We start from the raw sequence: 26,363 nt of genomic DNA, 5'->3' as shown, positions 1-26,363 counted from the left end.
GTTTTATGAACCTGAGCAGTCACCTTCAAGTAGACCGTGACTGCTCTCACCACATCAAGAGAATGTAGAGACCTTTCTTCCGCAGAACGAGGTTCTGGAAAAAATTAAGGCAGAACAATATCCTGGTTTAAATGAAAACCCAGCACTACCTTTGGTAGGAAATTAGGATGAGGATGTAATAAAGCCTTATCCTTATGAAGGATCAAATATGGCTCTTTAGAAGAAAGAGCACCAAACTCTGATACTCTTCTTGCAGAAGATATGGCAACCAGAAAAACACATTTCCTTATCAAAAGGAACAAGGGAATATCTCGTATCGGCTCAAAAGGCTGTTTCTGTAAAGCTAACAGGACCAAATTCTAGCCCCAAAGGGGTGCCCTAACCGGAGGATTACGCCACGTTACCCCCTGAATAAAGCTATGAACCAGAGAGTGTGAAGCAAGTGGTCATTGAAAAAAATGCAGATAAGGCTGACAACTGGCCTTTGATAGTACTCAAGGCCAGCTTCATTTCTAATCCCATCTGTAGAATTTCAAGGATCCTACCCATGACATATTTCCTGGGGTGCCAACCCCTGGATTCACACCAGGAGACATATGCCTGCCAGACTCTAATATATGACTCTGGAGGCCGGCTTCTTAGCATTAACCAAAGTAGAAACTACTGATCCCGACAGCCCACAGTCTTTCAGAATGTGGGTCTCAATAGCCAAACCGTTAAATTTAGCGTTTGTAAGGTAGAATGGAATACCGGACCTTGCAAGAGAATCTTTACTATCTCTGCATACCAAGATCTCCTTGGCCACAAGAATCACCTTCTTCCCTTCCTGCTTGATCTTGTGAAGAAGGTGCAGAAGCAGCAGAGCAGGAGGGAAAGCATAGATCAGTGAACACTGATCCCACGGAAAAACCAAGGCATCTGTCCCGCATGCCAGCGGATCCTTTGTCCTTGACACAAAGTTGTCCATCTTTTTGTTGAACCTAGATGCAAACTGATCCATGTCTGGAATTCCCAATCTTTGACATATTGATAGAAAGTTGTCAGGGTAAGGAGATCCTTCTCCCGGAAACACCTGTTATGACTCAAGTAGTCCGCCTGCCAATTCTCTATCCCTGGAACGAAGACTGCCGATAGGCAAGGAATGTTGGCTTCTGAGCAAGATAGGATAGGATTAACCTTTCTCTGGGCAGTATGACTTCTCGTGCCCCCTTGGTGATTGATATAGGCCACAACTGTGGCATTGTCAGATTGGATCCGGACAGGACAATTCCGTAATCTGAGCGTCCAGGCTTTCAGGGGCAGACGAGCCACCCGAAACTCTAAAATATTGATGGACAAGGTAATTTCTGATTTGGACCAACTTCCCTGGACAGGTGCTTCTTCTAGGACTGCTCACCAGCCCAGAAGGCTGGCATCTGTTACCACTTTCCAGGTAACTGGTAGAAAGAATTTTCCTTTTTGGAGATTCTTGGTTATCAACCACCAACTTTGGCTTTGACGCACTGTTGGGGATAAACACATTCGGAAGTCTAGCGCTTGGACCTTGTTCTTGCTCCAAGTTAACGGGATACTGTTTTGCAGCAGTCTCTAAAGAAAGTGAGCACAAGGGACGGCCTCGAATGAAGCCACCATCTTTCCCAACAATTTCATGCAAAGTTGAATAGAAGGATTCTTCTTTGCTTTGATCACCTGAATCAGTTCCCTTATAGAACTAATCTTTGCCTGGGGCAAAAACACCTTCTTCCGAGCTGTATCTATGCTCAAACCCAAGTACTCCAATCTCCTTGGTGGTTTTGAGGAGGATTTGAGAATCCAACCTAGGTATTCCAGGTAGCTGACTGTTCTCCACCTTGTAGAATGGAGACCACTGATCAGATTGACTCCATGTGAAAAGAGCGGATATTCCAAAACCGGTTTAGACCTTTAAAAGATCTAAAATGGGTCTGACACCCCCATTTGGTTTTGGTACCGTGAAAAGATTTGAATAAAACCCTAACCTTCGCTCTTCCTTGGGGACCACGATATCACCTTTTGAGACAAGAGATGATCCAAAGCCAGAAAGAGACTTCTTTTTCTCGCATCTCTGGGAACATTTGATTTGAGAAAACGAGGAGATGGGAACGCTTGGAACTCTAATTTGTAACCTAGAGATATTGAGGAAGCCACCCCTTTATCTCGATACTGTTCCTGCCAGATTCTTGAGAACTGCAGAAGTCTTCCCCCAACTTGAGTGAGTGGGGGTGTCCCTTCATGAGGAGGTTTTAGTATTTATTTTGGTTGACCCTGAGTTTTACCTCTTGAACTTGATGGTGGAGGCTGTTGTTACCACCTGGAGGCTGAAGCTCCTGGCACTGAAGAAGAAGCTTGTTTAAAAGAAAAGCGCTTAAACTTCTTCTTAAAGTGGTTGTAAACCCTTACAAACCACTTTGACCTACAGGTAAGCCTAGATTAAGGCTTACCTGTAGGTCAAAGAAATATCTCCTAAACCTATATGGTTTAGGAGATATTTGCCCGAAAACAGGCACCGCTGTCTACGGCACATGCGCCGTAGACAGCGGCGCGCAGGCGCACTGAGCGCGGCATTCTCAACGACGGAGCTGCCGCACATGTCGGCTCCCATGCGCATGCGCGGGAGTGACGTCATCGCGGCTTCGCCGAATGACAGCGGCGGAGCTGCGAGACCCCACCAAGAAGATGGATGCGGCGGACTACAGGGGACAGCGGCGACTTCGATGGCTCCTGTGTCAGGTAAGTGACACATAATGGGCTACTATGCGATGCATAGTAGTCCATTATGCTTTGCCTTTGCAGGGAATGAAAGAGGAAGTAAACTCATCAGGGTTTACTTCCTCTTTAACTGGTAAAAGGTAACATTTTCCATTAGAAATTCTTTGGATTTGTTTATCCAGATCATCCCCAAACAACCGTGAAATGGAAAACTAGCCAAGAGCTTATTGCATGGCGCTTCGGCTGACCAATTTTTCAACCATAGCATTCTCATAGCGTCTACTGTAAAACATAACCCCTCTGATATCCTGCCAAATCTTGGGCCTGCCGATCAGGAATAATGTTGAGCACCTGTTTAAACTGATCTTTTAAGGACTGACATACACCGATCGCTGCCAATGCAGGTTGAACCACTGATCCTGCCAGCTCAGTTCGTTAAAAAGCAGTACAAACATAAGTAGGTGGGGTGGGTGCTAAGTCAGTCAATGAACTTCAGAGAATAGGATTATACGGCGAGTACAAAAATCCTATTTTCTCTTTCATTCATTGACGGACACAGCACCTTTAATCTTGACCTTAGAGATGTCCCCAAGCAGTGTCAAAAAATGAGGGGTGGGAAAAGCAAGAAAATTAACTCAATCCATAACAAAAGGAGCTCAACAGAGGAGTTGCAACCTTAAAACGGCCGTCTGCAAAACCTTGCGGCCAAAGCATGCATCCAAAGAGGCGCTCACTTCAACCTTGTAAAATTTAGTGAAAGCGTGAATGGACGACCAGGTTGCCGCCTTACACACCTGAGAAACAGACGCTTGATGTCGGAATGCACATTCTACCAGGGCAATTGATGCCTCCTGGGCTGTGACTGGAAAGGGGAGCGCCCGTCCCCTTATGGCATAAGCCTGAACCATGATCTGTCCGATTCAACGAGAAATCGTGGCCGACGAGACCGCCAGGCCCTTCTTCCGACCAGCCACCAATACAAACAAGGGGTCCGATCTCCGGAAAGAAGTTGTAGCAGCCTGATAGACTCGCAAAGATTGCCCGGACCACATCCAGAGAATGCAAAGCAACCTCTTTGGGACGTGACAGCCGAGGACATAAGGACGGAAGCACAATGTCCTAATTTAGATGCAAGACAAGGCCGCCGACTCAGAAACCCTCCTGGCAGATGTAATAGCCACAAAAAAAAAACTACTTTCTGAGAGAGTGTCAATAAGGGAATCTCCCTAATGTTCTCAAATGGCGTTTTCTGAAGTACTGAGAGTACCAGATTAAAATCCCACGGAGGCAGCGGTGGTCGAACCAGAGGGGCCCACATGTCGACCCCCATGAACAAACGTACTCACCAATGAAAGAGTCGCCAAATGTCACTGAAAAAAAAAAAAGACAGCCAAAAGCTGATATCTGCTCCTTAATGGTGCTTAATGCAAGCTTCTGATCCACTCCTCGCTGCAAAAACAGCAGGATCCTGGAAACTGAATATGTACGTGGACACCACCCTGTCTCCTCAAACATGGAGATGTAAGCCTTCCACGTACAATGACAAATCTTCAGAGAAGAGGACTTCCGTGCCCTCAGCATAGTGGAGATCACCGAATTCGACAATCCTCGGTCCCTTAGCACCTGGCCTTCAACAGCCATGCCATTAAAACCAGCGATGGTAAAGCAGGATGAAGTATTGGACCTTGCAACAGAAGGTCCTCCCACATCGGCAGCCACCAAGGAACATCAGCCACCATTCTGACGACGGCGTACCAATGACGTCGAGGCCAATCGGGGGCAATTAGAATTACAGGAAACCCCTCGGCCTCTACTCTGCACAGCGCTGCTCTGCCCACTGCAGGATGTGAGCTCCTTGTTCCCGCACCAAGCTCCTTCTTCCCCCTTGATGGTTGACATACGCCACCACCGCGGCATTGTCCGACTGGATCCTGACCGGGCGCCCCTGCAGCCTCTTTGACCATATGGTGAGGCACCACCCGATGGCCCAAAGTTCCAGCACATTGATCGGCAGGTGGGATTCTTCCTGCGTCCAGAGACCCTGGGCTCCCCCCCCAGCCGGTCAAGCTGGCATCTGTTGAGATCACTGTCCAATGGAGAGGAAGGAACGACTTCCCGGACCGAAGGGCCGGAGACCTCAGCCCCCAGAGAAGGGAATCTCTGACTAGCTAACTCACCCGAATTTGACAATCCAGGGATGTCTGAGATTTGTCCCATTTGGACAGGATCTCTTTCTGCAAGACTCGGGGTGTGGAATTGAGCATACAGTACCGCCTCAAAAGTGGCTACCATGAGACACAGAACTCGCATGCAAAAACGCAGCGACAACCCCCTGCGGGACACCAACAACTTCACTTGAAGAGTCTGAAGCTTGTCTGAGGGGAGAAGGACTCTTGCCTCTGAAGAGTCCAGAATCAAGCCCAGGTACTCCAGGCATTGAGTCAGCACCAACATCGACTTCTGGAGGTTCAACACCCATCCAAACTCCAGAAGAGTTTGTATGGTGATCGCCACATCCTTCCTTAATTCTGAAGTGGAAGCTGCTCTCAGGAGGAGGTCGTCCAGGTAACCCACGATTGCGATCCCTCGTTGTCTTAGCAATGCCAGAATTGGAGCTAGCACCATGGTGAAGACCATTGGCGCCGTTGCTAGGGCAAAAGGGAGAGCTAGAAATTGATAGTGCTCATCCCCGATTGCAAATCATAGGAACCTATGATGCATATGGAGACATGCAAGTATGCATCCTTGATGTCCAGGGATGCCAGAAAATCCCCCTAATGGAGTGCAGCGACCACTAAGCGAACTGATTCCATCCTGAACCTTTGCACCTTCACAAAGCCGTTGAGGGCCTTGAGGTCCAGGACAGGACGGACCCCTTCCTTCTTTGGGACTACAAACAGACTGGAGTAGAATCCCTGAAACATTTCCGGTGTCGGTACAGGTACTATCACCTCGCGCAACAGCAGGTCCTGTACTCCCCCGAACAGGGCTTCCCGACAAGCCAGAAGAAGATGAAGGTTGGAGGGAAAAAATCTGTTTGGCGGACAAGAAAGAAACTATCTTGTATCCTGATGAACCCAGTTCGCAGACCCACCAGTCGGAAGGTAGGGAGGTCCACTGGGCTGCAAACTCCAAAAGGCGACCCCCCGCCCGACTTCCAAACCTTCATTCGGTAACAGATTTGCTCGCAGGCTTGTTTGGCTTGCGAAACCAAGGACGCTTTTGTCCCTCAGCAGGCACTTCGTCGGACTGGGAACGCTTACCTGCCGACCCAGGCAGACGAGAAAAAAAAAACACTTCTGAGTGGAAGAGAAGGGCCCTTGCCAACGGCGTGGCCCTACTCCAATCGAAGGAGAGGTCAATTTCTTCAGGAAACTCTCCTCAAAGGGGTAACGCACAGCCATGCGTTTCGGGACTGAAAAGGCCCGCTGCGGTTTTCCCCACTCTTTGTAAATAAACTTATCAAAATAAGTTGGGTAAGGAAACTTGTGGGACCCAAACAAAAGGAACCGACACCTCGGTAGATGCCCCTGTCGTATCCTCCATTTTTAGGGTATCCAGCACCGCTGTAATAAGTGCTCCTACAAGCGCCTTTTCCTGCGCTTTCCCGAACACGGAGTCATTCTCACTGTCCGAACGGTCCTGGTCCGCATCCTCTGACATGTCTGAACAGGGGCCGCTTGCCATAGAAGGGCCCGAGTCTGAATCAGAGCTTTCCCCAGAAGATGGTGGGGGGGAGGGGTGTTTACCCCTTTTGCGGCCGTACACCATTTCCACCCTGGCAACAAAGGACTCCAGGACTGCCGACAGAGCATCCATAGGCACCGCAGGTGCAGGGGATCCAGTTGCAATAACAGGGATGTCTGGGGAAGAAGCGCCAGCTTCCCACGCCATGCTGACCCACACTTGCTTGTCACCACTTAGGGACCTAAGGCAAGCCACACAAAATGTCCACCCTCCTAGCTGCCCCAGACTGAGGGGATCCCTGCAGGACTCACCACCCTGACCCAGGTACTGCGATGTGCTGCTGCTGTCCGCTCTCCCGTGTCACCCATGAGGTGTCTGTGTGAAAAAAGCACACTGTTCTAGAAGGAAACAAGCACCCAGCACTATAGGCAAAACTATCTGAGGCTACTAGAAAATGGCCACTGGCCGCCGGCCACCTGAGCAAAAGTGTCTGAGGGCGCAGAGAAAATGGCTGCCAATCTACCAGAAAATAGCTGAAAGGCAAAAACTGGCTGTGGCTACAAAAAACATGGCCGCGGCCCCAGGAAAATGGCTGCAGAGCATGCAGCGGCCTCCCCACATGTCAAACACAGCACAAACACTCCGTTGCCCAGAAACAGGGAAGAGGACAAGCGAGAGACCCCCCTAGTTGACCTCCCAGGGAATGTCCAGCTGCTCCTGCCAAGACAGGTGGAACCATACACACCCCTCCTGCAGGGACTGCTGGATGTATTCCAAAGACAGACCCATCACCCAAGCAGTATGGGGTGGCTGCCGGCCATGGCACACTGTAACACAGACAACAGTAACCCGGTCCTGTGTGTGCCCCAGAGCATATAGCTCACCGGCCATCCCTGGATCAGACGGGGCATATCGTGGCCGACCCAGCGCGTAGCTAGGGCCTGCTCATGCTTGATGGCCTGGTTGGGGAGACTACCTGGATCTATATTATCCAGCCAGTCACCCAGCCCGGCTGTTGATTGTAGATCACAGGAATCAACAATGCAGAAAAAAGAAAAAAAAATTCCAGGACCAATGGTCCCAACCGGGAGCCAGGTCCTTCTCCACTAGGCAGAAAAAAAAAATGAGCCGCTGGATGCAGTGAGGGGTTATAGCCAGTAGGACCACCCCCTGGGTGGTACTATGCAAGTGTCGCTGTTTTTACCATCAGTCCTGTGTCATGCCAACAGTAAAACATCCTGAGACCATATATGTGTGGGGTTGCTTCTTAGCCAAAGTATTGGGCTCACTCACAAATCTGCCTAACCCTATGTTCCCACCTATGCCCTTTTTGGTGCGTTTTGCAGAAACGCACTACAGTCCATTTAACATGGTTTCCTATGGATGTAGTTCACATCTGTCCGCTTTGCAATGCTGCGTTTTTTTAAAAGGGTTGGGGACTTTTTTCCCGCAGCAGATTGCGTGTAATAGGCTTCAGTGGAGTCGCACCAAGAACACAAGTGTTTAATTTTTGATCTTTGTTTTTTTTTACCTTTAAAAACACTGCATATAGCTGCTTGCTAAGGAGCGGGCCTTAGAATGGTACAAAAACATTTTTAAAAGGGTCGGGACTTTTTTCACGCAGCAGATTGCGTGTAATAGACTTCAAAAGGAGTCGCACCAAGAACACAAGTGTTTCATTTTTTTTTTTTTTTACCTTTAATAACTGCATATAGCTGCTTGCTAAGGAGCGGCCTCCTCGTCCTTAACAACTGGTGAGTCATCAGCTGTCAGCAGTGTACCCCGGGGTAGCTAAATGTAAAAAAAAAAAAAAAAAAAAAGGCGTAGGGTTTTCACTCGCTCGTCCCCTCTCTTTCCTGACCTGCTGGGCTGCTATGGACTTGGTAGGGGGGCTAGGTATGGATTTGGGGAGGGGGACCCCACTCCATTTTTTTTCACAAATTTTTGTGCCAGCAATTCTTTTGCTGACAGCTGATGATTTATCAGTTGTTAAAGGACAAGGCAGCTGGATTCCAGGCCTGCTCCTTAGCAACCAGCTATATGTAAAGTGTTTAAAAAGAAGGGAAAAAAATATATAAAAAAAAGTAAAAAACACAAAATGCATGAAAACTGCATGTAAAAACAGATCAACCACATAGATGTGAACCTAGACTAAGAACACAGCCAGCCATGAATAAAGAATGGTACAAAAACATATTCCGAGAGCAACTTCTCCCATCCAAGAACAGTTTGGTGACGACCTATGCCTTTTCCAGCATGATAAAGCACCATGACATAAGGAAAAAGTGGCTTGGGGAACAAAGCATCGAAATGTTGGGTCCATGGCCAGGAAACTCCCCAGACCTGAATCCCATTATGAACTTGTGGTCAATCCTCAAGATGCGGGTAAAAAAAATAAAAAAATAAAAACACAAATTCTGACAAACTCCAATCATTAATTATGCAATAATGGGCTGCAATCAGATAGGATGTGGCCCAGAAGTTGATTGACAGATCGCCAGGGAGAACTGCAGAGGTCTTGAAAAAGAAGGATGAGCACTGCAAATATTGACTCTTTGCATAAACGTAATGTAATTGTCAATAAAAGCCCTTGACACTTACAAAATACCTATAATTATACTACAGTATACCATAGTAACAAAGTAAAAAACACTTGGTGAAAAGTAATATTTGTGTAATTTTCAAAACTTTTGGCCAGGGCTGTATATTTAGTGTCAGTGAATGTGTTAGTGTCACTGTGATAAGGTAAGAAAAACATGGTGGGTTATGGTAGAGGCATAAAAACATAAGGCTAAAGTTTAAACAATGTTTTTTTTTTTGCTTTTTTTTTACTATTTTGTGACAGTTTTCTTTTCGTAATAAAACAAAAATCAAGAAATACTAATTGCCTTTTACCACTAAATGAACGGCCAAGTCTGTCCTGAAAAAGAGTATAACCCAACTGGATACACCAAGTAGTTGCCATGATATGTACAGTTTTACTAACACAGGTCAAAGTTGCAAAATTGGGTTTGGGTTAAAGTGGTTGTAAACCCTTTACAACTACTTTATATTACAGGCAAGCCTAGAATTAGGCTTACCCATACCTACAGTGGATATCTCCTAAACCCGCACGGTTTAGGAGATATCCCTGTAGTTGCATGTGCTGACGTAATCGGCACATGCGCACTGAAGCAAGCTGAAGAAACAGCACGTACATGGCACTGCTTCAGCTGTACTGTGACATTACCAGCATCTCCCGTGCGCATGCAAGACCGGCCAATGACAATCGTCATTGCGGCTCTGGCCAATCACAGCGCCAGAGCCGCAATACCCGTAAGTAACCCCACCCCACCCCCTGGGGAGATGTCAGCCTCTGCTGCATACTAGCTCATTATGCCTTTGTCTTGCAGGGTTTTTTTTTTAGGATTTTTTTTTTAATGGTTTACAACCACTTTAAGGTTTGTTTCGATCCTGGTCATGAAGGGATTAATGTTGGTGTGAATGTCGAAGTTCAGTGTGTTTTAGGTAGGATTCTGTGGTTAACATTTACATTTTGTTATTATAGATGTGCCTTGTAATTAGGTTGAGAGCTCAGTCAGATGTCTTTCCCAATTAAGCTGTGCTTGCACTCCTGTTGGGGGATTGGTGTACTGACTTCCTGATCACTCCGCAATTCCCCCCTGCTGCCGTTTGTTTATACAGTGCTTGTGCACTAGGCAACAGCCTTCCCTGTGCTGCATGGGTGGAGAACTTGCAGAATCCGCATCCAAAGCCACCTTGCTGTTTTTTCACTCTGTGGCCAGCCAAGTGCAAAAGCCCAGGAGCCCACCCCCGCTTTGTATAAACTGGATTCCAAACAATAAGTAATGTATCTGGCAGCAAACTTATGATATACTGCCACAATAACCCCACTGTGGGAAAGGACTTGATTGAATTTAAAGTGTTTGATAAATCATAATCAATAACAGCCATCCCCCTCTGTTTTATAAAAATATAAAGTAGTGTGTGCGTGTCCATTTTTTAAATATTCTATTCCTAAATACCCTCTCTCACAGCACCTCTGTGCTGTCACGTGTCCTCCTCCACTCTCCTTCCCTGATCTAAGGAGAGTGGGGGGAGGAGCTGAGATTCCCCCTCTGACGTCAGCAGGAGGAGGTCACGTGACCTCATATCGGTGCTCTGCAAGGTGGTATTTAGGATTAGAATTTATAAAAATAACAAAAAAGTGGACACACTGTAACTTGTATATTCAAAAAAAAAAAAAAAAGGAGGGTATGCAAGTTATTTTTAAATGTTACTTTCAAGCCACAGGGAATAGAGGTAGGAGGGAGGGGAGGGGGAGGAGATCGGCTCTCACACACAGGCTTCGGAACCAACAGGCAGGGAGGGGGAAATGGAGAGACTCAGAGCAGAGAGCGTGATGATGGATGCATGTAAACTGACCACACCATGATTACTGTGGTCAGTACACAGAGGGGAACACAGGAATAGGCAGGACCAACCAGGTATTTTAGATCAAAGGAAGGGGAAAAATTACACTGCAGAAGCACTATGCTATATTATATATTATTAAAAAAAGCCTACGGCACCTGGTATTCCCAGGCAGTCTCCCATCCAGGTACTAACCAGGCCCGACCCTGCTTAGCATCCAAGATTAGACAAGATCGGGTGCATTAAGGGTGATGTGGCCGTAGGTGATCTTGCTGGCCACTCTTAACCCTCTTGACAAATGCCAATTCCTTTGGGGGTTACAACCGCTTTAAAAGGGATGCCCTCACATCTACCCAACTCGACTACCCAATATCTACAGGTTGCAAAATGTATGTTTATACAACACAAAAAAAAAAAACATACAGGCTGTATTCCCAAAGAATTACTTTAAACACAAAGTAACCAGTGACCAATAGATTGATTTACCTGTGTAAGTGACATTGCGCTATTACACTGATAGTCACCAAATTTTGGCTGCTGGTTTGGAGTGACTGCCAGGGGGGCATTTTCCAATTCAGGAAATGCAGCATTGATCGCTCTTCCAAATATGTCTTGGAGTTGGGAATTGATGTTGATCATACTTTTCACCGACTTGTTTTTTTCTTCTTCAAGACTCTGTAAAAATTTTGAAAACATTTAGAAGCCGTTGTCCCTTATCTTAAAAATTACAACAGATGAGAACATTTCCCCAGTTAAAATAAAACAGATGCACATTTAGAAAGGTTTAGTAATGGCAATCTACAAATTTATAGCTTTTTATTTTTTGCATTCCATGATTTTCTTTTCCTCACAGTTTTTCACTGTGGCAATTTTCACCAAGGGCAGATTAATCAGTCTCGTTTTCCATCCTGAAACGCGATAGTGCACATCATCTGAAGGGGAGGGCACTGGTAATATTGCCTTTACAGGATGCATCTGTGAGGCCCTGGCTATAGTGCCTTGAAAAAGTATTCATACCACTTGAAATTTTCCATATTTTGTCATGTTACAACCAAAAACATAAATGTACTTTATTGGAATTTATGTGATAGATCAACACAAAGTGGCACATAAAATTGTGAAGTGGAAGGAAAACGATAACTGGTTTTAAATTTTTTATGAATAAATATCTGAAAAGTGTGGTGTGCATTTGTATTTAACCCCCTTTACTCTGATATCCCTAACTAAAATCTAGTGGAACCAATTCCCTTCAGAAGTTAACTAATTAGTAAAGAGAGTCCACCTGTGTGTAGTTTATTCTCAATATAAATGCAGCTGTTCTGTGAAGCCCTCTGAGGTTTGTTAGAGAAGCTTTGTGAACAAAACAGACAGGTCGGAGATAAAGTTCTGGAGAATTTTAAAGCAGGGTTAGGTTATAAATAAATATCCTAAGCTTTGAACATCTCACAGAGCAATGTTCAATCCATCATCTGAAAATAGAAAGCGTATGGCACAACTGCAAACCTACCAAGACATGGCCATCCACCTAAACTGACAGGCCAGGCAAGGGGAGCATTAATCAGAGAAGCAGCCAAGAGACCCATGGTGACACTGGAGGAGCTGCAGAGATCCACAACCCAGGTGGGAGAATCTGTCCACAGGACAACTATTAGTCGTGCACTCCATAAATCTGGCCTTTATGGTAGAGTGGCAAGAAGAAAGCCATTGTTGAGGGAAAGCCATAAGAAGTTCCATTTGCAGTTTGGAAAAGCCAAAAAGGGGGGACACAGCAAACATGTGGAACTTTTTGGCCTAAAAACAAAACGCTACGTGTAGCAGAAAACTAACACTGCACATCACCCTGAACAGACCAGGGCCGGACTGGGAATAAAAACAAGCCCTGAAAATAATTTCATATCAGCCCCACCGCACAATTTTCCCATTCACAAAAGGGGAAAACCATGCATTTTAACCACTTCAGCCCCGGACCAATTAACAGCCTTAGGACCAGAGGTCTTTTTACAATTTTGCACTGCACTGCTTTAACTGGTAATTGCACGGTCATGCAATGTTGTACCCAAACTAAATTTGCGTCCTTTTCTTCCCACAAATAGAGCTTTCTTTTGGTGGTATTTGATTGCCTCTGCGATTTTTATTTTTTGCGATATAAATGGAAAAAAACGAAAATTTTGAGAAAAAAAAGATATTTTCTACTTTTTGTTATAAGAAAAATCGAATAAACTCAATTTTAGTCATACATTTAGGGCAAAATGTATTCAGCCACATGTCTTTAGTAAAAAAAAATGTCAATAAGCGTATATATTTTGCTTTGCGCAAAAGTTATAGCGTCTACAAACTAGAGTACATTTACATTTGGAATTTACACAGCTTTTAATTTATGACTGCCTATCTCATTTCTTGAGGTGCTAAAATGGCAGGGCAGTACAAACCCCCCCCCCCAAATGACCCCATTTTGGAAAGTAGACACCCCTAGGAAATTTCTGAGAGGCATGTTGAGCCCATTGAATATTTTTTTTTTGTCCCAAGTGATTGAATAATGACAAAAAAAAAGTTTACAAAAAGTTGTCACTAAATGATATATTGCTCACACATGCCATAGTTATATGTGGAATTGCACCCCAAAATATATTCTGCTGCTTCTCCTGAGTACGGGGATACCACATATGTGGGACTTTTTGGGAGTCTAGCCGTGTACGGCACCCGAAAACCAATCACTGCCTTCAGGATTTCTAAGGGTGCAAATTTTTGATTTCACTCCTTACTACCTATCACAGTTTCGAAGGCCATGAAAGGCCAAAATAACACAACCCCCCCCCCAAATTACCCCATTTTGGAAAGTAGACACCACAAGCTATTTACTGAGAGGCATGTTGAGTCCATGAAATATTTTATATTTTGCCACAAGTTGCAGGAATATTAAAAACATTTTTTTTTTTTTGCACAAAGTTGTCACTAAATGATATATTGCTCACACATGCTATGGGCATAAGTCAGATTACACCTCAAAATAAATTCTGCTGCTTCTCCCGAGTACGGGGATACCACATGTGGGGGACTTTTTGGGAGGCAAGCCACGTACTGGACCCCGAAAACCAAGCACTGCCTTCCGGATTTAAATATAAAACGCTACCAAAAAAACCTGTTAGCTATCGCAGGAGGCCTGACTGCGATCACTGTAGTTATGTGTTTAGTGTTTTGTAAGTGACAGTGATCGATCGATACTGCACTTGGGTGGGCTGGGCGGAGGGGCAAAACGCAGGTGCTAGCAGGTATCTGGGCTGATCCCGCTAACAATGCGTTTTTTTGGAACCCTAAACTGCTGGGGATGCTAGTATAGATCTGATCAGATCAGATATTGATCTGTTCAGATTCTATACCACTACGGGAGGTGTATGCTTTGCGCGTGGGTGTTAGCAGTACTGGCACTAACCTAGCGCTGCCTGGGGCGACGCAGACCCTGACCCTAAAACCTAATTGATATCACCCGCCGGGTGATCAGGGAGTTAAACCTTTATTGGGTAATAAATGGTGGGTGCCCTGATGCTATAAAAAGCAAACTAACTAACCAGAGTCACCCGTAACACTTATATGGTGATCACTGGTGAAAGGGTTAACTAGGGGCAATCAGGAGGTTCAAATTTTTATTAGGTAGTATATGGAGGTCCCTGGCGCTATATAAAAACCTGACGGGAAACCTAAATAACTAACTGGCTAACCAGCGTCACCAGTGACACTTATACGGTGATCGCTGGTGAAAGGGTTAACTAGGGGCACTCAGGGGGTTACAACCATTATTGGGTAGTATATGGGGGTACCTAGCGCTATAAAAACCTGGCGGTGAACCTAAAAAAATAACTAGCTACCTAGCGACACTAATACAGCGATCAGAAAAATGATCGCTTAGTGACACTGGCAAAAGGGGGTGAAAGGGTTAACTAGGGGCAATCAGGGGGTTAAAACCATTATTGGGTAGTATATCGGGGTACCTAGCGCTATAAAAACCTGGCGGTGAACCTAAAAAAATAACTAGCTACCTAGCGACACTAATGCAGTGATCAGAAAAATGATCGCTTAGTGACACTGGCAAAAGGGGGTGAAAGGGTTAACTATGGGCAATCAGGGGGTTAAAACCGTTATTGGGTCCCCTCTCCTGTTTGCATTATCCCTGGAACCCTTTTTAGCCACGATCAGACTAAACCCCGATATACGAGGGGTGATGGTCGGGCGGTCGCAACACAAGCTCTCGGCCTATGCTGATGATATGCTTTTCACACTAACCAATCCAGGGATATCATTGCCAAATTTGCTTCAGGAATTTGAGAAATACGGGAAGTTATCTAATATGAAGATTAACTTCACAAAATCAGAAGCTCTGGGAATCCTGATACCGCCACGCTTACTACCTGCCTTGCAATCTAATTTCCAATTTAAATGGACAACCACCACCCTGACTTATCTGGGGACTAACATCCCACCTGACCTATCGGACCTGTATGAACGCAATTTCCCCCCCCTGCTAACGAAGGTGAGGTTGCTTTTGGACTCATGGCACAAAGGGATCCACTCCTGGTTCGGTAGATGTAATTTGCTGAAAATGTGCATTCTACCCAAATTTTTATACCTCTTCCAGGCCCTACCGATCAAAATCCCACCCGCATATTTTAAACAGGTGCAGGCACTATTCACCCGTTTTGTCTGGGCACAAAGGCAGCCTTGGATACCTCACTCTCAACTCTCCCTACCGAAACATTATGGGGGGTTGGCGCTACCAGACATCAAACAGTATTATTCTGCTGTACACCTGGGTAGGCTGTTGGATTGGAGTCGCAATCTCGACGCTAAGTTGTGGTCCCAAATTGAGCAACAACAGTGCTCTATCCCATTAAAGACAGCTCTCTGGTGTAGAGATGCACTACCGCGGGCAACGAAAACCCACCCTCTCATAGGTAACACGATCTACCAGGGCGCGAAGGCGGCTCTACAACATTCTCTGACGACCAAGACGTCCCCATTGACATCGATCCTAGGTAACCCCAGATTTACGCCGGGTCTGTCGAACACACAATTTCAGCCACTACAAAACTCCAACCTCACCGTGGCCTCTCAGTTTGTAACACGGGGTAGCTGGACTTCCATTCCAGACCTTATGGACCCTATCGGTCCGTATCGTACAAGGCCCTCATCGGCAACTATTTAGCCACATACCAGTACATAGAAGACCGCAAAGGTAACGCCGACCCAACCCCTCCCTCTCTCCCCCACCCCCTCTCCTTCCCCACCACCTCCTTCCTTTTGTCTCTCCCTCTCTCCCCTCTCCACTCCTCTCCCCCATCTCTCCCTCTTTTCTGTTCTTCTCTTAATTTCTCTTCGCTCTCACTCTTTGTCTTGGCCGTGGCCCCAAACCTGCTCGCAGTGACCTTACACTGAGGTGCTGGACTAGACCTCGGAACAATTAATTGACGTGGAGTGGCAAGGATCTCTTTACCGGCTCTGACCAAGTGGGCGATGCCTACAAGGCCGGATGACATCACTCTTCCTCCCTGCCTGTGTATACAATACACAGTGGGAGGAAGCTTCTCATTTGCCAGGAGCGATCGAGAGGGGATGGCCAGAAACCAACAGCAATCTCCTCATCCCGGATCGCTCCTGAAGCGAACCGGACCGCAGCATCCAGCGGGAGGCACCACCCGCTGGAAGGCAAGCACGTACATGTACGTGCTTGTGCCTGTACATGCCATTGTGATGACGTACAATGGCATGCGGTGGTCGTTAAGTGGTTAAAGCACATTTGAAGAGTATATATATATATATATATATATATATATATATATATATATATATATATATATATATATATATATATATATATATATATACACACACACATATGCACACACACATATATATATAAATATATATATATTGAGAGAGAATTGAAATTTTACTGACACTGCAACAGAATTGTGGCTAGGCCTGACTAAACTTGCACACGCCCTAATTTCAATATGACCCACCTATGGCTCCAATGTTCTAGTGTACAGAAGGAGGAGCAGTGCTGTTGGTCTGAGGTCTAGTGTATAATTTACAGTGGACGGGGACACAGTAACCAGGAGGGGGCAGATAACAGACACACACATAGCGTGATGGGAGCGGAGGTGGGTAAGGGAATATGTGCTGGGGAGTGCTTTGGGAGGGGAGAGGATATGTGCTAGTGGGATGTGTCTTATCCTCCTCACTCCCCTCCCCCCTACACTAGCACATGTCCTCTGTCCTCCCAAAGCACACCCCAGCACTGAGGAGTGTGTGTGGCTGTCAGTGGGGAGAGAGGGGTTGGCTGCTACGGAAAGCTGATCACCACTTGTGGGACCACGGGCCGCAGATATCTCAGGTGCCCACGCTAGCGCACCAGTCTGGCCAGTTACCAGAGCTCAGTGCCGGAACTTGTTGTGGCATTGGACTCCGGGACAGTGACATCACTAGGGTTGGTGTTATCTGGTGTCAGCCCCCTATTTTTGGGCCAGAGGCCCAGCGTTGGAGCTCATTGTGGTGGTCAATAAGGTCTAGAGGATAGCAGGTTAGGCACTTCCTAATAGCTTAGTCCCTGGGAACAGTAATGGGTAATAGCCAACAGGCCCTCTTACCAGATCCAGTGAAATCGCAACAGTGATCCCTTTTGGTGGACGTTCACTCACTCTGGGTTGTCCAGGCCGACGGCGTGGCTTTCTGGCGGGGCATGTACAGCATGGCTTTTTCTCTGGCTTCTACCAGCACATTACTCTCTTTTTCTCTTCTCCTGTAGCACTCAGCAGAGTGCGTGCATGCTGGGGGACTGTAGCATGCCATCTGTGGACTCTGTGGGCCGCCAATCTTGAGGGACTACATTTTCTATGATTTTCCATGCCCCCACCCGCATCTTCTGATTAGCACTCTGCTGTGGCCAACAGAGAGGGAAAAAGCTGGCAGGAAGCTGGGCGACAAACCCAATCAGAGCTGGTCTCTCTCTCCTGCCTTCGGCCTACAGGAGAGGGGAGGGGGGCAAGCGGGGGAAGTACACAGACAGCCCGCAGCTCACCTCTCCCTGTCACAGCACTGCTACAAGTTATCTGACAAACTGAGCAGCAGCGCTGTCACCGCTTTACCACAGCTCAATGGCACCCAGTAAAAATGCTGCATGTGCCCCCCCGCACCACCACTGCTCTCTTCAGCTGTACTCCCCTGATGGTGGCCCTGCATGCGGGAGGAGGTGCTTTTTTTCGTGCGGGGGGGGGGGGGGCATGCCAGGTGCCGCCCTAGAGGCATGTCCAAAGTCCGGCCCGCGGTCCGGTTTTGAACGGCCTGCCTGGTGATCTAAACATATATATCTTTTGTGGCCCCCGACGATCTCCCAGCGCCGGGGCCACAAAAGATATATAGTCTGGCTTAGAGGTCGACCGATATGGGTTTTTCTCTGGCCGATATTTAGAAATCATGGCGGCCGATAGCCGATATATGATGCCAATTTTTTTGGGCCGATATGTTAGGCCGATTTTATTTTATTTCTTTATTTTTTTCCTTTTTTAATATATTATTATTATTTTTTGAATCCCCCTTGATCTAACACACTTTTCCCACTGGGGCGTTTTTCAGGCGCTTTTGGGCTAAAAATAGCGCCTGTAAAGTGCCTGCAAAACGGCTCCTCTGCAGTCTGTGTGAAAGACAGAGTGCTTTCACACTGAGGCGATGCGCTGGCAGGATCTTAAAAAAAAGTCCCGCAAGCAGCACGTTTGGAGTGGTGTATACCGCTCCACCACTCCTGCCCATTGATATGAATGGGCACCACTGCCGAAGCGCATGCAATGCGATTTGGCAGCAGTGCTTCATGGGCGCATTTAACCTCTTCCTTGGCCGCTAGCTGGGTTATATGTGCCCCACTAGCAGCCAAATAGCACCGCTAAAATGATGGTAAAGAGCCGCTAAAACTTGCGTTTTACCATCAACGCCTGCCCGCTCCAGTGTGAAAGCAGCCTTCATAAGTGATACAGAAAATTTCTTACATTTAAACATTTATTAAACAAAACAAACCTCCAATCAGTTTACTTGTATGTATGATTTAGATAAAAAAAAAAAAAAAACATATGTATTAAATAAAAACAGGTAGTCAAAACTTTTGGACAAAAAAAAAAACGGGCTAACTTTACTGTTTTTATTTTATTTTTATTTTTTAAATAGTGTATTTTTTTCCCAAAAAAATGCATTTGAAAGACCTCTGTGCAAATGCCGTGTGACATAAAATATTGCAACAACCGCTATTTTATTCCCTAGGATCTCTGCTAAAAAAATATATATAATTTTTGGGGGGTCTAAGTGATTTTCTGGCAGAAAATACAGGATTTTTACTTGTAAGCAACAAGTGTCAGAAAAGATTTAGTCTTTAAATGGTTAAACTGAGAACTTCTACACACAGAGATGACTTCATTCATTCAAGTCTAAACATTGTATCATTTTGTTCTTTTCTTGGCAGCCTGCCCAGAGAGGAGGAAGACGTTTCTATGACGACTCAGGCAACTTACACTGACTTCTATACAGAAGTCATTTCAAAGTCCTGCTGTAGTTCTAAATCGGCTTTTTATCAGCACAATCGGCCGATGCCGATTAATTAAAAAACGGCAAATATCGGCCGATATATCGGTCGACCTCTAGTCTGGCTGCATTGGAGATAGGAGGCTGTACAAGCGCTGTGCACACAGGAGTATTTCCTGTTTACACTGCAGCCTCTGTAATAGGAAGTCCCATCTTCGCCATTGGACGACTGTTCTGTCCATCAAAGGAGGCGGGACTTTCTCTTAAAGAGGCCGCTGTGAAAACAGGAGATTCTCCTGTTCTTTGGTGCTCGTCCAGCCCCCTCCATGTCCCCTCCAAGGCTGCACTGATGGCAATGGTGGCTGCATTCCTGGCAATAGTGAGTGAAATCCTGGCTAATGGTGGCTGTATTTCTGGCAATAGTATGTGAAATCCTGGCAATGGTGGCTGCATTCCTGGCAATAGTGAGTGAAATCCTGGCAATAGTGGCTGCATTCCTGGCTAATAGTGAGTGAAATCCTGGCAATGGTGGCTGCATTCCTGGCAATAGTATGTGAAATCCTGGCAATGGTGGCTGCATTCCTGGCTAATAGTGAGTGAAATCCTGGCAATGGTGGCTGCATTCCTGGCAATAGTGAATGAAATCCTGGCTAATGGTGGCTGCATTCCAGGCAATAGTGAGTGAAATCATGGCAATGGTGGCTGCATTCCTGGCAATAGTGTGTGAAATCCTGGCTAATGGTGGCTGCATTCCTGGCTAATGGTGGCTGCATTCCTGGCTAATGGTGGCTGCATTCCTGGCTATTGGTGGCTGCATTCCTGGCTAATGGTGGCTGCATTCCTGGCTAATGGTGGCTGCATTCCTGGCTAATGGTGGCTGCATTCCTGGCTAATGGTGGCTGCATTCCTGGCTAATGGTGGCTGCATTCCTGGCTAATGGTGGCTGAAATGCTGGCTAATGGTGGCTGAAATGCTGGCTAATGGTGGCTGAAATCCTGGCTAATGGTGGCTGAAATCCTGGCTAATGGTGGCTGAAATCCTGGCTAATGGTGGCTGCATTCCTGGCTATTGGTGGCTGCATTCCTGGCAATAGTGTGTGAAATCCTGGCTAATGGTGGCTGCATTCCTGGCTAATGGTGGCTGCATTCCTGGCTATTGGTGGCTGCATTCCTGGCTAATGGTGAGTGAAATCCTGGCAATGGTGGCTGCATTCCTGACTAATGGTGGCTGAAATCCTGGCTAATGGTGGCTGCATTCCTGGCTAATGGTGGCTGAAATCCTGGCTAATGGTGGCTGAAATCCTGGCTAATGGTGGCTGCATTCCTGGCAATAGTGGGTGCATTCCTGGCAATGGTGGGAGCGCAGATGGGCACTGACCCTTATTTTGCTTCAGAGTTTTTTATTTAAAATTTTAAGGTTTTTTTCCCTGAAACTTCCCTCTTATTCGCCAATAAATACGGTATATCCAAATAACACGCCCGAGCTCATCTCTTCAACACACACAGCCACAAACGCAAGAGAATTCTTGTTGGGCCGTGTATTAGTGTTCGAACGAACACACTTAGACCGATTTTTAATGGTTCAAAGAATGTCAGGCAAAATGGTCGGCCCTCGTGCATGTTCACTTCATCAAATCTGGTCCTCTTTGAAAAAAGTTTGGACACCCCTGGCCTAGGGTAAAACACAGCACTGGCTAAAATGACAGTTTTCAGTGCAAGTATCAATATTTAAGCTATAAACCTGTAGCTAAAGATATTAGCAATGTGTTTAAGTTAAAGCAGAGTTCTACCCAAAAGTGGAACTTCTGCTTTAACTCCTCACCCCCCTACCTACCACATTTGGCATGTCATTTTTTTTTTTTGGGGGGGGGGGTACTTTTTTAGAGTGGGACTTCCTGTATGACTTACAGATTTATATAGCCCAGCCAGCACAGAGATTCCTCATATATCAGAGTATGCAGGATTCCCCCTTACAGTGCAAGGGACTTCTGAAATAAAGGGGAATGCAGATCACTATCTAACTCTAATATAAATAAAGGGGAATGCAGATCACTATCTAACTCTAGTATAAAGGGGGCTCTGGTGACCAGAGACCCCCCATATATCAGAGCCCACTGCATTCCCTTTTACATCAGGGTTCCCACTTACATCAGGGTCTGCAGCATTGCCCTTTACATCAGAGTCCCCGCTAGCACTGTAAGGTGGATGCAAAGGGGAACTCTGGGTATGTGAGGAGGACTCTGGTGACCAGAGGAGATCACCTTCCGCAGAAAAAAAAACAATAAGGTAAGGGGGGCTACTGATATAAGGCGAAATCTTTATATCAGTGTCCCCTTACATTACTGTATTCACTCCCCCCTCACCTCATTGACTCCCCCTCAGACTGGCCTGGGGACACGGTCACTGGCCTCCTCTCAGGTGCACCATGCAGGGCTCAGTCAGCCGGCTGCAGCTTGGAGGCTTTGGTTTCATCCTATAGTCTCCTCTACACAGTCCACACACGTCTGACTCCTCTCATGACCCCCATCCCGGTGGCACTCCCACTCGTGACTCCTTTCCAGACTGCAGACATGATACAGTTGTGCTCGTAAGTTTACATATCCTGGCAAAATGTATGATTTATTGGCCATTTTTCAGAGAATACGAATGATAACACAAAAACTTTTCTTTCACTCATGGTTAGTGTTTGGCTGAAGCCATTTATTATCAATTAACTGTGTTTACTTTTCTAAAATCTTAAATCACAACAGAAACTACCCAAATTACCCTGATCAAAAGTTTACATACCCTGATGATTTTGGCCTAACAGGCGCACAAGTTGACACAAAGGGGTTTGAATGGCTATTAAAAGGTAACCATCCTCACCTGTGATCTGTTTGCTTGTAATTAGTGTGTGTGTATAAATAGGTCAATGAGTTTCTGGACTCCTGACAGACCCTTGCATCTTTCATCAAGTGCTGCACTGACATTTCTGGATTCCGAGTCAAGGGGAAAGAAAAAAAATTGTCAAAGAATCTGCAGGAAAACACGGAGGTGGATCGCTGATGTTTTGAGGATGTGTGAGCTACAAAGGCACAGGAAATTTGGTCAAAATTGATGGCAAGATGAATGCAGTATGTTATCAAAAAATAGAGAGGTCAGAGGCTGCGGATGGATATAGGAGAGTTCAGAGGCTGCGGATGGTACAGGAGAGGTCAGGGGAGAAACTGTCTTTATTCCAGGCAGGCACTGCTCTGAGAAGGAGGTTTGAACTCATTGAGGGTGGAGTGAAGGGGGTGACAACTCACCCCTAGACCCACTCTCTCCTCCTGGAAATGTTCCAAGAGCCCTTGGCCCCCCCTTCCCTAATCAGAGTCCCCACAGATTCCTTTCTATAGAACCTTCAGAGCCCACTCCCCTCTGGACTCCCACTGGATAGACGCCAAAGCAGTCCTTCTAAGCCCATGGTCGGACATTCCAACAACAAAATACATTGGATTTTTTCCGACGGATTTTGTCTGAAACTGGTGTCGCATACACACGGTCGGACAAAGTTGTTGGAAAATCCGATAGTTCGGAACGTGATGACGTTAGTTACGACGGGACTACATTCAGGCTAGTAGCCAATAGCTTTGGTCTAGGAATTTGATCTGAGCATGCGTGGCACTTTGTCCAATTGGAATTCTCTACAAAAATGTTGTCGGAAAATTTTTATATCCAGCTCTCAAACTTTGTTGGTCGGACATTCAGACGGAAAAAGTCAGATGAAACCCACACACGGTCGGATTATCCGACAACACGGTCCAATCCGACATTTTCCGTCGGAATGTCCGACCGTGTGTACAAGGGCTAAGACTGACACCACCAGTGCAAGAGCATTAGGTCATCGACGCAGATGCATTTTTCCTTTACAATGACGCTACTAATTTAGGAGCATTTTTTTCCTTCCAGTGACCCCACAGACACAAGGGCATTTTTCCCTTCCAATGATGTCGCTGACACAGGGGCAACTCTCCCTTCCAGTGACACTACCTGGCCAGGGCCATTTTTCCCTTCTATCGATGCCACCTGGGCAGGAGCTTTTTTTCCTTCCACTACCACCACCAATGCAGGAACATTTTTTCTTTGCCACTGTTAGCCCTATATTTGTGCTTCGATTTTAGTCTTCAATTTGCTGAACAACCACTGGTATTATTTTTAGCATACACCAAAAACATATACATTGTAGTACAGTAAATTTCAGGCATGCCTCTATTAGACCCACTACCTCCCCTCCTGTTTGCCACCTTTGCACTGGATGACCTTGTCTCGGCATTGCCCAGGATTGCAGTGATCTATGCAGTTAGGCTCGGTTCACATTGGAACCGGCTGCGGATCTCACAGGAACACTATGCGTCCCTGTTCTCTGGTTCAGGGATGAATCAGGGCCGAAACTCTGCCTAAATATGCACCCTAAAATGGAGCCAAAGACGCACAGAGATATGTGAACCGGCTCCATAGAGAGCCGGTCACATTCTCCTGCTATGCAAATTGGATGCAGGGAAACCCACATCCAATTCGCATAGGTGTGAACCCAGCCTAAGGCAGAATGATCTCCTGTCCAACAGTCACAGCATCTGCAAAGACAGACCAACAGAGCGGGAGTGGGTGAATAAGCAAGTAACCAATGAACACCAAAACTTATTCTTCCTTGGACACCAACAATTTGAGATATATTAAGCTTACAGGAACAAAATGTGGGCATATTTTGCTCCCACTGACACCAAAGGAATTATTTTACCCGCACTCATACCAACAAAGGGTCCCCCCCCCCCCACCCCCACAGACACTAAAGATAGAACTTATTTTATTCCCACTGACACCAGCAATTGAGCTTATTAAAAACAAAATCATTAGGCGTCATTTTTAGGTGTATGTTTTCTTCCTTGTGGTTACAGGTGGTGGAGCCATGTCAGTGTTTGCCTCAGACAGTAAAAGAGGTAGGTTTGCTCCTGTTAGGAAGGTTAGAATTTGTGAATATTTTTACTGCTGTCTATGCCTATTTATGCTGGTGACAAACCACCCACCCCCTTTTTTTTTTGTTATATAGGCATCATTAGTACTAGCAATTAGAGAAATACTTCCCAAAGGGGACCCAGAGAAATTGTTTAGACTTAATAAATTGGCTGAAGTTGGACTTTAATTTGCCTTTGAACTTTCACTCTCATGAAAAACACCAAAAGGTAACAGCAGACTACCTCCTACAACCATTTTCAAACAATGTTACTTATATGAAAAAGAAAATAGCTAATTATATATATATATATATATATATATATATATATATATATATATATATATATATATACACACACACACACACACACACACACTCTGCTGTACATCAGGTGTAACAGTTCCAAAAAACTCCTCCTAGAACAAAAAAAAGGAAAATACCTTGCGCAAAATGTTCAAACGGTACTTCAGCTTAGCGTTTTCTTCCCTTAAGGCCTCTAAGTTAGGAGAGTTTCCCACAAATGCAAAGTTTCTGAGCAGCTCTATCTCAGCAGTCAGAGACTTGATCTCTGTTTCCTAGAAAATTAGGACACAAAATTAAAATTAGGTAATAGCTAAAATGTAATGCACGACATCAAATTTAACACAATAGGCAAAGAAAAATAAATGACATGTTCACTGCTTCAGCACCTTTAGAAATATAACAAAGCAAAACTGGAATCCTATTCTCGATTCTGAAAGTGAAACTCGTAAAGGATCATATTTGTGTTGGAAAAACACGTCTGCAAAAGCCTTTATTTAACCACATTGGAGGAAAATAAACAATGACTGGGCATGTGGAAAAGTGCTTGTTTCTAAAATGAATACATTCCTACACAAAGAGCAATAAATGCAAGTAGAATGGTAATTTGGTGGTTCATAAAATAAATATAAATGCAGAATAGAGATTTAGAGAAAGAAATGTGGCTTGAAAAATGTTTTGGGGAGGAAAGCAGTAACTATCTTGCACTCAAATTAGTTTTTGTGAGAAAAAAAGATTTCATAGAAAAAGCATTTTCTCGAGAAAATTACAATGTGTTATTTGTGGACAAAAATATAGATGTTTTGCATGAATTTGTAATTTGTGTTGAAAGTTTACAATATTAATCACATAAAGATTAGAGCTATAAATAACCCAAAATATAAACGTATTTGCGAGAGGATAGCAGGTGTTGGGAAAAACATGGTTACACACAACACAAATCGTGAGCTATCTAACCAAAATGTAAAGTGCTAAAACCCTAAAGCAAACATTATATTGCACCAATTTTTTATCTTAGGCCTCTTTCACACGGGGCGGATCAGTAATGATCCGCCCCGTGATGATCCGCTCGCTCAGCGGGGATCGCTCCGTTGTCCCCGCTGAGCTGGCTGCGGACAGGGCGGTCTCCGCACACTGTGCAGGGACCGCCCTGTCAGCTCTCCGCTCTCCTCTATGGGGATCGGACGAGCACGGACCGTCTGTCCGTGTTCGTCTGATCCGCTCTGCAGACGGACAGAAAAATAGGATTTTCCTCCGTCTGCAGAATCGGGACAGTTGCGGAGGCGGATAATAGTGGGTGTCTGCGGATGCTCATCCGCAGACACCCGCTATCCCATAGGGATGAATGTGTGCCCGTATTTCATCCGCAAACGGATGGATGAAATACGGACATACCATCCGCATGTGTGAAAGGGGCCTTAGATGTGATGGATGCATTTGTTTACTTTTTAGGCTTCCTTTTTTCTACTTTCATCTGGTGATCCAGCCAGTAAGTCTGCTGTTTTTCAAAAGGAACAAGCTCTCTTGCAAATGTATCAGTTACAGAGATGAGACAAACCATTTATCATTAGCAGGGGTGCTTACAATGATCAACTTTTATGTATATAAATCCTTTATGTCAAAAGGAAAAGAAATGTCGATAAATTCCTTTGAATTTGCTAGTGGATCTAACACCCCCCCCCCAGAATAATTATGCTGCTGTT

The 26,363-nt window shown here is 45.5% G+C and overlaps 1 protein-coding gene and 1 pseudogene across 2 annotated transcripts in view; both read right to left on the bottom strand.

The window, feature by feature from the left end:
- RARS1 (arginyl-tRNA synthetase 1) overlaps positions 1–26,363 on the bottom strand; it is a 187,700-nt gene that overhangs the window by 148,443 nt on the left and 12,894 nt on the right. For both annotated transcript variants that reach the window (XM_077473486.1, XM_077473487.1), the window contains exons 2-3: positions 24,801–24,935; positions 11,314–11,502 (exon numbers count right to left, since the gene is read on the bottom strand). In XM_077473486.1, coding sequence (XP_077329612.1) covers positions 11,314–11,502; positions 24,801–24,935 — 324 coding nt within the window. The remainder of the gene's footprint in view (positions 1–11,313; positions 11,503–24,800; positions 24,936–26,363) is intronic.
- LOC143964554 (5S ribosomal RNA) lies at positions 10,974–11,092 on the bottom strand (annotated as a pseudogene).

Source organism: Lithobates pipiens, unplaced genomic scaffold, assembly GCF_037356315.1.
Source record: "Lithobates pipiens isolate NorthernLeopardFrog02 unplaced genomic scaffold, aLitPip1_a1.2 Scaffold_8, whole genome shotgun sequence".
In the NCBI taxonomy this organism is placed as follows: Eukaryota; Metazoa; Chordata; class Amphibia; order Anura; family Ranidae; genus Lithobates; species Lithobates pipiens.
This window is presented reverse-complemented; position numbering and strand designations above follow the sequence as displayed.